General features: G+C 41.2%; 1 protein-coding gene across 1 annotated transcript; it reads right to left on the bottom strand.

The window, feature by feature from the left end:
• Positions 1-4018: 4018 nt before the first annotated feature.
• Positions 4019-10524, bottom strand: mapkapk5 (MAPK activated protein kinase 5). Its single transcript, XM_031585034.2, is given in 13 exon segments — positions 4019-4309; positions 4312-4350; positions 4769-4873; positions 5662-5777; positions 6334-6464; positions 6839-6959; positions 7359-7546; positions 7805-7885; positions 8026-8121; positions 8237-8326; positions 8512-8620; positions 9064-9161; positions 9530-10524. Coding segments are annotated over 12 exon segments (1215 nt in total). The 5' UTR covers positions 9150-9161; positions 9530-10524; the 3' UTR covers positions 4019-4256.
• Between the last annotated feature and the right edge of the window lie 1099 nt (positions 10525-11623).

Genomic DNA, 11623 nt, shown 5'->3' on the forward strand with positions numbered 1-11623 from the left:
GTAGCCAGTTGCAGTTATGTTGTACACAACATGAATTTTAATACATTATCACCAACAGAGGAATCTCATTATTTGTCTATCATTGTATTTGATCTAATATTACAACAATGGATAAAATAACCACTGTAAAATGAAGTACTTTATACTTATAAATGTTTGAGAAAAGTCCATACGAAATAAAATGCTCCAGTCCAGATGTGTATGAAACGGCCTTAGTTTAGTAGACAAATATCAACTTCACAATATCAGGGGCAATAACGCAGTTTAACGGATAACCTTTCAAAATACTGGGTGTAATGGTACCACATCTGGGCCTATGCATGATGTAAAATGTAATTTGCACTATACCATACATTCGGGTCAAAAGTCTATCATTGAATACTTTTGAAAACCGAATGGAAATAGTGCAATCAACAATTTTGTCAGTTCTTGACTATGGTGACATTGTTTACATGTATGCTGCACCCTCTACCTTAAAACTCCTGGACTCTGTTTACCATAGTGCTATTCGCTTTGTTACAGGAGACGCTTTCAGGACCCACCACTGTAACTTATACAAGAATGTTGGTTGGTCCCCTCTAGCAGACAGGAGGGAAAAACACTGTCTTTTATTTGTTTATAAAGCCTTAGTGGGAAAACTGCCTAATTATCTCATGTCACTTTTAAAATTAAAATCCATCTGTCATAATACACGGTCACAGAGCCTCATCTCCCTTGAAATCCCCTTACAAAAACTAATATAGGTAAAATAGCTTTTAAGTTCTTTGCTTCCCATAAATGGAACACTATTCAAGTGGAGTTGAAATTAACCAAGTATTTGTCTGTCAACCAATTTAAGAGCCTTTTAGATAATAAGGATGTGCCTCAATGCTGTTGTTTTGAATGATTCTCTGATTTAATTTTTTTTTTTTTACTTTATGTTATTTTATTTATTTATTTTTTATGCTTAATTTCTGAGTTGTTTGGTGTGTTTTTAAAAAAAATGTATTTTGTCTGTTTCGTTTTGTTGTGGTTTGTTTATGTATTGTTCTTCTGTACTATGTGGCCTCAATCAGGGCATTGCTGCAAAAGAGCCCTGTGCTCAGTCAATTTCTCCCTGAATAAACAATGATGATGATGATGATGATGAATCATCCGCTAACATGGAAAAGTGGGTGCAGTAGAGATCACTCTAAAGCCTCTAGAGACTAAATCAACTACAGAAGCTTATAGAATATTTTCAATAGGCCATCACACTGTACACATCATGTGTTCATGGTTTGAAAGGTTAATGTATAGTTAAGCGGTGCTTTACTGTAATATTACATTATTTTGTGTCTTTAACAGTTGAAGCCAGTAGGACCATTCTCCATTTAATTTCCTCGTTGAGTGAAATGTAATTTTGAGAATCAACACCTCACCCTCACACACACATACACACACCACCATGATACCACTCACAAAATGACACACTCCCTTATGAACAGCAGTAATTGCTTTAATACAAACATTTCAACATGTTCATGACATTTCAAAGATGATAGAGGACAAATAAAATACTGTCTGAGGTACAGGCCTCCCATGTTGAAACAACAATAAGTGTGCATTTACCACACAAAAGGAGATTAGTACAGAAGTACAATAAAAATGAAAATCAAATGATCGAATAAAAATAACAGATGCCATGATTCAAACAGAAGACTGGGACACAAAACTGAAAGACTGCTCAGAAAGTGAACAAAACAATGTTTTCTAAAATGACATCACGAGTGCTCTCAACTTTGCCCAGCTTACATGCCAAAATAAAGTTTTGATGTCTGGTTCACTTTTGCATCCCAGCCAAAGTTTGTGCGGCTGATGTGGTAAAATAAACGATAACAAGAAAATAGGCATTCTTTTCAAAATGGCAAGGCAAGGTTTGTCTTGATGTAACTATAGCTCTTCTCTGCTCATTTAGAAGCAAAGTTAATACCTCATTTCCAGAAAACATTTTTGACGTAGTTAACAGAAACTATGGTGATTCCATTACTACGGAGGCCACTATTTCTGAAGTGTTCTTCTTTCAAAGAGGCTATGCATGGACAAACATGGTTATACTGCAACATGGAAGACCATTGAAAATATGCATGATACCTTGCTGGGAACTGTTCCAGCAAACTTTTTGTGTGCTAGCCAGATACTGACAACCCAAAAGCACTTTGAGATAAAAAAAAAAAAAGAGAACGCATGTTCAGGTATATTCTCTGGAAATGAGGTGCAAGATGCAGCATTACAGTATCTTCCAGTCTCTGCCCGGTCAAATTCCACAACCACACCAGCAAAACAAGTTACCGTTTCATCAATAGGTTGTCAGCTGACCTGAGGTGTATTCTGCCAGTAGTGAAAACTGTCAGAGGGCTAAATTCAGAGGGAAAAAAAAACCACATGTACTTTATGATTCCAATATGGAGAACACAGACATGGAAAGTTTGGGTAAGTTTGGATAGTCAAAAGCCCTTCCCCTTACCAGCTAAATCATTATTTTGAAAACAATTGAAATCCATGATTTGTTCATTCATGGTTTTTAAATAAATTGCACTCAGTCTCCAACACTTCACCGTTACTGAGACGCAGATACAGTAATGCCAAACACAAGGCTGAAATCATGAGATGCCTACTTTTTTTTACCAGAAGCAAGACGCAGCTCCAGAGCATTTGCTAAAATGGGAGGATATCCACAAATTCTTTTTTCTTACAAGTGTCATGTTGCCATGACGAGTCCTGAGCTAAGAGGTCTAATGTGATTGGAAATGTGATGTGGAGGAAACAGTTGTGAATGGCTAAGGTGCTACGTTGGAACAGCCACTGACAACAACCTCCTCTGGTGTGGGGTTCTTGGGGAAGCAGCAGAGACTCTGTAAGGGCGACCACTCACAAAGACATAATGTACAACACACCAGAAGTGTCACTCAAACACACAATCAATACATAAAATATAAGCAAACACACAAAAAGGAAGGCTCGAGGTTTCTTCCTGAAGTCATTATTTCGAAAACTATAGAAGAAAAACTGGATTCAATTTGCTTGAAACAGGACAATTTGCTTGTCCTCAAACTGGCTTGAACCACTTGACTGCTCAAGTTGAAGGGAACGCTTCTCTTCTTACACTTACATTCACACACACACACACACACACACACACACACACACACACACACACACACACACACACACACACACACACACACACACACACACACACACACACACACACACACACACACACACACACACACACACACACACACACACACTTCTCCAATCAGAAACAAGGATCAATACTACCAGGTAACACATACAAAGACTGGAGTGTCCATCTCCAAGTGACAGTTTCTAGTGTTTTTTTCTCTTTCGCTCAGCCGACTCCACGCACCCTCACCATAGGAGTAGCTGAGAGGCAGGAGGTTTGTAATGCATTTGCAATACATTGAATATGATTTCTAATTAAAAAATGTACAGCATTCATTACTATTACGCCTTTGTTTGAATCCTCATCTGGGAAGAAAAACAAAGCTTACTTCTGGCTCATATCAACCTATGAGTATTTGATTACTTGTCTAGTAAGACAGACGTGACGGAACATTTGACATAATGCAGCTCATATGGAGTTTTTTTTTTGTTTTTTTAAAGGCGTGTAATTATTCCTTTCTCTCTTTTCTTCACATTTCACATTTTTTTTCTGGATAGACAGAGTGGAGAATAAACCTTTTTTACGATACAGATCCTCTCACCTTTTCACTGGCTCTGATTTGTTCATAATCAGCTATTCATACTGATTCGTGCGACTGAACGTCAGGCGTTATGGTACAAAATAACAGCATTTTTTTTTTCTTTGTTCATTATAATTATTTATCTTAAATAAATACATTTATGAGAATCGTTAAAAAGAGAAGGAGGCTGGATAAAGCTAAAATAAAATATGTGGCATCTTGGACAAGCAGGTTGTTGAAAAAAATCTCCCTTGCTGTTTTTTTTCCTTCTTCTCACCTTCCTTTAAAAATAGATGCTTCTGTGTTCTTTTCTTCGCCATCATTTGTTAAAAAAAGCTTTTCGTACCAACAATTCTTTGAAGATATCTACAGTTTTACAGTAGTTTTGCGAGCATGTCCATTGGAAAAAAAGACGTTTCAGCACTTAAATTTACATGAAAAAACAAAAACAAAAAACGACTTTACAGTTATTTGCTTAAGAACAAATAGAATAAAACAGTACAAAAGGAAATAGAAATTCAGCACTTGCTATTGAGACTCCTGCAAGTTTGTTTTTTCCTCAATGGCTTGTTTGACGATCCAGCTAGCTTCAAGCGGTCCACCTTGTCACAAAATGCCCTCCCTGCAAAAGAGATATTTTGGCATGTGGAAACGTTATCAGATAAAATCATAAAAACTAAAGAAACTAGTTCAAAAACAACCACATTCCTAATGAGCAAACACTAATTGGTCTTTAATAGTCATCCTCCTCAACTGTTAACTGAGAATTTGAAGAAAAACTGATCAGCAAACTGATTCTATTTAATAGAATAAGGTGTGGAACACACAGATGCCCTGCTCCAAAGATCAGCATGTTTTTGAATCATTTACAATAGTGAGGTTATGCAGAAGTTGACTGACAATATGAATTAGAGTTTTGTGGGGGCAGTTCAGTGTGACTAAGACTCACATTCAGTGGGTGTAGTTACAGCTACAGGACACACAATGGCTTTTTGGATAGACCCACCCACATCCACATGCACCCACTCACACCCCCTTACCGTCCCAGCTGAGGCCATGGAGTCCATCTCGGAGCGGCTTGCAGTCACGGTTGAAGCGCCAGGCTTCGTGCATAACCTCATTCAGCTTCTCATCCTCATTTTCTCCTGTCAACAACACAGCTGGATTTCTGTGGTCGTTCTGGATGGTTGTGTGTGTGTGCATGCATATGTTCTTTTCATAACATTAAGTGAGGTGTCACTGTGGCTAATACCATAACCAATAAAAACATTTAAAAACAAGTATTTTCAACTCAAATGATCAAAAACATTTATCTTGACCTTCTCAATTTGACTCCTGTTCATATTCCAACCAACCATGTGGGTCAACTGGATATTCAATTCAATTACATTTGATTTATATAGCGCCAAAACAATAAAATGGTCTCAAGGCGCTTTACAGAGCCCAGTGCCTGGTCCCCCTTAGAGCAAGCACAATGGCAACACGGGCAAGAAAAAACCTCCCTGTTAGTCAGGAAGGAACCTTAAGCAGAACCACGGCACATAAGGGGGGACCCATCTGCTTGAGGTCGGCCGGGAGGAGATAGGAAGGGGGGAGTGGGGTCGGTCGGGGATATGTGCCACACACGGAGGACCACACTGCTGTGAACACACCCTTGCTACAAGTGTTCACATCTGAGTCTGCACTGAACTATTAAACCACAGCACTGAAATACTAAAGAGAATATCTACGGTGACCTGTTCATTTTCTATGGGATAGAACAGACTATTCACTTACCATCTAATGTATCCCACATCTTGACAAGCGCTGTTGTTACAAGCTAATCAGCGGTATACACTTCATCAGTGAGTGGTCATAATGCTTTGGCTCATTGGTGTATACGGTGTGTGTGTGTGTGTGTGTGTGTGTGTGTGTGTGCACGCACGTGTCTCACCAGCCTGCGGCAGGATACACTGGGCGATGACGTCTCGGAGCTTCTCCAGTGCAACGTTGGAGTCCTCTCCGCCGTTCTCTGGGTCGTGGATGAAGAAACCATCACTGGGCTTTGTGCTGTACGGGGGAACAGACCAATAACACTTCAGCACTTCAGACTAGTTAACTGAACATAATCATTTTGACAAATGTTAGTGTATTACTGAACCCAAACGAACTTCAAACGAACTTCAATGAGCCTATGGCATAACCCTTTCAAACCAAGACCATGGCAGCTGCATGATTCAGATTTCAAGGTGACTGTAAAATAGACTTCTGGATGGAGACTTACTAAACCCAAAATGCCTGTGTGCTGCACATTGTGGCGAGAGACTGGAGGACATGAAGCCCCTGTGCACCATAAAGGCAGACCATGCAGACACGGTCCATTGTCAGACACTGCAGCGCTTCTGCACTGCAGTACAGCAGCAAAATAATTGCTATTAAACATAAAAGCTTTCCACAGTCCAGAGAGATAAACCACAGAGTGAGAGGAATACTGAGGGGAATGAGAACAGGGAAACAAAAGAAGGAGTAAAGAGGGAGAAAAAAAAAAGGGAGAGGAAGAGCGATAAAAAAAAAAAGAGTGTGAGAGAGAGACAAACAAACACAGAAAGAAAGCAAAGTGAGTAACCCGAGCAGCTTCCGTTTCCTCAGGATAGGGTTGTTGACGGAGTTAAGGGGTTTAAGGCTGACGTTGAGGTCCTGTATCCTCATGTTGGCGAGCTGCTCGGCATGGGCCTGCTGAATCCCTGCTACCACTGCCTACACACGCACACACACACACACACACACACACACACACGCACACACGCACACACGCACACACAATACAGATACTATGAGCCGTACTATCAGAGAATAGTATCGTTTAATCATAGTATCCACTTCTACAGGCCAACAACACAAACCAACTTATTTTTAACCATCCTAACGGTAGTCACAGAAACACATACAGAGAAAATACAATCACACACCGTGCGATTTTTAAAGTCTCCCTCTCCCTCCCCAACACACACACACACACACACACACACAACCTTTCCACAAAAACGCTGAGGACGTGTTTAAGACCTCCTGCTGTTGCATACGACAACAGAGCCAGGGGAATGAACCTGTGGGACCTCGGTGCAGCTCACCTTATCCATCATCATCTGGGCCGAGGGCAGCACATTATCCAGCGCTTCTGTGCAGTTGAGCCATGGGTGGGCCAACACCCCCTCGATGGTTAGCCTCTCCTCCGGCTTCACCTTCAGTAGCCTGCCACAAGGGGGACCGGTGTCAACGGTGCCAATCGTCATTCTCGGCATGACTCAAATGGCGCCACAAATAGCATCTGCGGTGTGGTTAACTTTTTTTTCAGAGCTCCAACAAACTGTCTTGAGCAATCCACATCAGTCATTGCCATGCGTTGCTCTATGTAAACAAATCTTTTTTTTTTTTTTTTATCTACTGAGGATTTTATAACAACATCTTTAAATGCTAGGGAAAAAAAACTAGGGATGATTAAGACGTTCCTCTTCTGCACAAATACCTCATAAGAGCACTGCTAGACTTGGCAGTGAGAAACCCTTGTAAAAAATCATAACAAACAGCAATAAAAAAAAAACCCAAATTACTATTTTACTATTAAACACATAAAATGGAGGTTAGACCTACTTGCGCACGATGTCCTTGGCCATCTCGGAGATCTGGCTCCACTCATCCTCAGGAAAGTCGAAGCTGCCAGTCATGATCTTCTTGCGCATGTCCTTGGGGATGGTGCGACTGTGGTGCTTCGAGTAGAAGGGTGGGTAGCCACACAGCATCACATAGATGATGACCCCCAAGGACCAAAGGTCACAGCTCTGAAAGCGAGAGGAAGAGAGGGACAGACACGGAGAGGAAAAGTCAGGAAATGTCAGCCTTGCCAATAAGGGTGAAATTCTTCTACCAGTTCTTCTACCACCCTCCTACTACTGTCCTAGTGCGTTGAGTTATTTGTTGATGTGAAGCTTTTAAACCTCAATTGTATTTTCCAAGAGTTGATTCCAGTCTAAACTGCCCTTAATTTAGTAAAACGCAGCGTCAGTAGCGGAACTGAAATGCCAGGTACTCTTGCTCACCTTATTGTAGGTGTAGGGGGTGGGTGAGGTAGGTATTATTCCAGACTTCTCTTTCTGGTGTCGCCTCTGTGCCTCCAGTACCTAGAAAGTCATTACAAACAATGATAATTACCATACTGAATACTACACTACTCAATACTACACAAAGTAGTATGGAGAAGGTACAAATGTTCTGCTGTATAAATATTTCAGTTATGTGGACTTGTGCTCTCGATCCTCACCTGAGGCGCTACATAGTAAGGAGTGAACTGTGGAGTCATCAAGTCGCCTTGGTCGATTTTGGCAAAGCCAAAATCACACAATTTCACGGGAGCGTCCTGACAAGGTCAGAGACAGAATCAATGATCACAATTCACCAAAAATGAAACTTCCAATCTCTTATTCTTTTAGGCTGCAGACCAGGCCAGAGCAGAGGGAAACAGGGCCGCTCACCAGAGAGTTGTCCTTGAAGAGCAGGTTCTCTGGCTTCAGGTCTCGATGAGCAATGTTGAGCGAGTGACAGTGTTCCAACGCTTGTGCTATCTAAAAGGAGAAAAAAAATAAAAAATTAAATTAAAATTGAATCAAATATAAAGCAATCAAATATTTGAAGAACTGAACGCAAACTATATTGGTTTTATACATTGGCTGCAGATGGGCATGAAATGGCAGGATGATAAAATATGTTCAAATACTGATATGCTAATACCACGTCAAAGTGGCTTTACCTGTTTCGTGACCTGGCTAGCCATCTTCTCAGTGAAATGTCTGTGTTGACTTATTCTATGGAACAGCTCGCCTCCTTCCATCATCTCCATGACGATCAACAGCCTTGCTCTGATACGTGAGGGAAGAAACACACAGATGTTTATATTATAATCTATCATGTCATTACAGTCCAGTTGTGGGTAAGGGGGGGAGGGGGCGGGGGAGAGGTAAACTAGTGAAAAACTTTCCCCCGTTATAATAAATGTAAGGTACAGTCCTCGATTCTGGCAAAAAGTTGTTGAAATCTGAGCTCAGTGGCCAATGAAATTACACCCCACCCTTCCGTGCTCCTGAAGCAATGTGTTGATTGGCTGGAATAGTGTTTGGCCCGGTTCGAGCCACTTTGTTTCCCATTTATGGAGCCAGACGTTTTTCTTAGTGCAGACAAAGAATGCACAGCTTGAGAACCGTAAGGAGCAATTTGCTGAACTTGACAAAAAAGTGGATTGGATGAGAATTGTGATTTCTACCTTTCATTGTGGGTGTGTATGTGTGTGTGTTTTTTTTTTTACCTTGGACTGGACTCATGTGGAAATTGCACACTGTTGGCATACACCTCCATGATTTGAACGATGTTGGGGTGTGCTGCACACATCATGTGAAGCCTCACCTGCAGAAGAAAATGTAAGACGACCATTCAAGATAAACATTTGTAAAAAATGTGTAAAGTCTAAGACAGCATTCAGAAATTGATGTGAAATACTGAATCACTGAATCTGTGAGGGGTGAGGTTGTCCTGCTGCTGACACTAGTGTTTAGTGATTGACAATTAGTGACTAAGCACACGGCTAAAGTGTTACGCCAACTGAGAGTGCATCTCAAGGTCAAGCGCACTCACAGAACCAAAACAGGGGCGGACGAACGGAAAACAGACAGAGCACGGTCCAAAAACAGACACGGAAAATAAACGTTGACAAAAAGACAGACACAGCTCGGTGCCAAACAAAAGTAGAGGCAGACAAGGACACCCTGGAGTACCTCATTGCGAGCTTTGGGACGGTCTATCAGGATCTTGAGGGCGAATCGTTCTTGTGTCGACTTCTTCACACACACCCTGGATGGAGAAAGAAAACCCACGTTTATGATTACCACTGATACATTAAAGTCATCACTATAGTTATTTCACAAATGAGAACTTTCAAAGAACCAGGAAGAAATGGAGCACAACAAGAATATTTGTTATTTTATCATACAATGTTGTTTTGGACAGTACTTCTATCAGCTTATTGATAGTTGACTGATAGTTGCACATGTGGCTCAGCAAGAATGGTTGAGTAGAGAAGTACACTTGAAGTGCAGAGCTGGGCAGAGTGCAAAGCCCTGTTTATCCTTGGCATGAAAATGTGTCCTGTACGGAGGTGTTGCCCACATATGCACTTCAAATGTGTGTCGTGTTTGCGAACAGAATGTGTTTGGATCTGGTTGTCATGCTGCAGAGGGCATGCATTGTAACTGGATCTCTGTAATGCAAATGCAATAGAAAGCTTATCTACAACATTCAGCACTGCAATTGCCGCGTTTTAATAAACACCGTCTGTGTAGATCCTTTTCATCGGTCCGATGTAGCCGAAATTGAACTTAAATGTGTCATAGTGCACAGAAAGAACACGATCAGTATCAGTATCTGGATGTCATGAAGTAAATTCAGTGTTTTGATTAGATGATGATTCGGTGGTCCTTAAGGAGATTAAGGATATTGCTCGTTAACACAGTAAACAAGGCCTTGGTTGAAGCAGATGAGGACGTAGGAGAGTCTTTGGGGTTTAATTAAGCTGTTCAGTACACTATGTTATAAACCTGAGCTTCACACAAAGCCAGCCCATTCATTTGACTTGAATAGGGCACAAGGTGGGTAATATTTCCCTCAATTGACACTGAATAGACTCCCACACACACAGTGACAAAACGAAAGCCCCAGCGTGGTGTACCGAAACACCAACAAGCTGCTTATTCATTTTTACTCCAGCATCCAAATGAGTCACAGGAGTGCTTTTATTTTTTTCAGCTGCTCCACCTACTCTCTGCTTTGGGTGAGATGGACTAAAACAGTGTGATAGATGGTTCTCTGAATTCAGTCCATTTAGCCAAATATAGGCCGAGTCCATTACAGTAACACGCCTGGCCCTTGACTGTAGGACTCACAACTCAACAGAAGACCCATCATTTTCATAAAGTGAACAGGATGGGTAGAGGGGTGACACATCCAGCATCTCCTAAAAATAAATATGTGTAGGTCTTGTTAGCTAAAGATAATATGACTCAAGTTTGCAAACTGGGATTTCAGGAGGAAATACTTTCATTCCTCCTTGCCATTTGCAGCACCAGGCAACTTCCCAAAAGTAACCCTTACCCAAACCAAAACCTTTGTGGTTACACAATAAAGGCTCACCAAAGGGAATGATTAGCTTCCAGCAATGTTCAAGACTGAGTCTGAGGTAAGGGGGAGGGGAATGAAATATTTCAGGGGGTGAAAAAAAAAAAAGAGAGAGAGAGAGAGAGACACACACAAACCAATAGACAAACGAAAGTGCAATGTGAAGCCCTCTAAACTTCCCTACCATGCAAGCTACCACAGATAATCAGAGAAGCACCTTGTACAGCAACAAGAGTGTACACTAAACAGCCCTCGCCTTAATCTCTTGCTTGCACTAGCTATCCCACCAGTGGTATGCCTCTCAAGAGCTCTACAGACTCACGTGGCTTGTGTAATAGCCCAGGGTGAGATGCGGGCTAGCATGGGTCAGGGGTAGAACACACTCCAGACCAGACCACACGTGTATACACACTGGGAAAATGAATGAATATCTGCACTTTGGAATATACTGTAACATGCTGTGTGTGCAGCCAACATAGAAAAGTTAGAGAGAAGTTAGAGAGCTAGAGAGAAACTCCTCCTCAGTGATCAGTTTCTAGACACTAAACAGAACATCAAGGCATCCACACTGAACAAAAATATAAGTTGAGTTTTGGTCCCGTACTTAATGAACTGAAATAAAAGATCATGTCATTTCTACCCGCTAACAAAAAGCTAATTTCTCTCAAATTCTACGCACAGAGTACTTATATGGACTC

The sequence above is a fragment of the Clupea harengus genome, chromosome 18 (genome assembly GCF_900700415.2).
Source record: "Clupea harengus chromosome 18, Ch_v2.0.2, whole genome shotgun sequence".
In the NCBI taxonomy this organism is placed as follows: Eukaryota; Metazoa; Chordata; class Actinopteri; order Clupeiformes; family Clupeidae; genus Clupea; species Clupea harengus.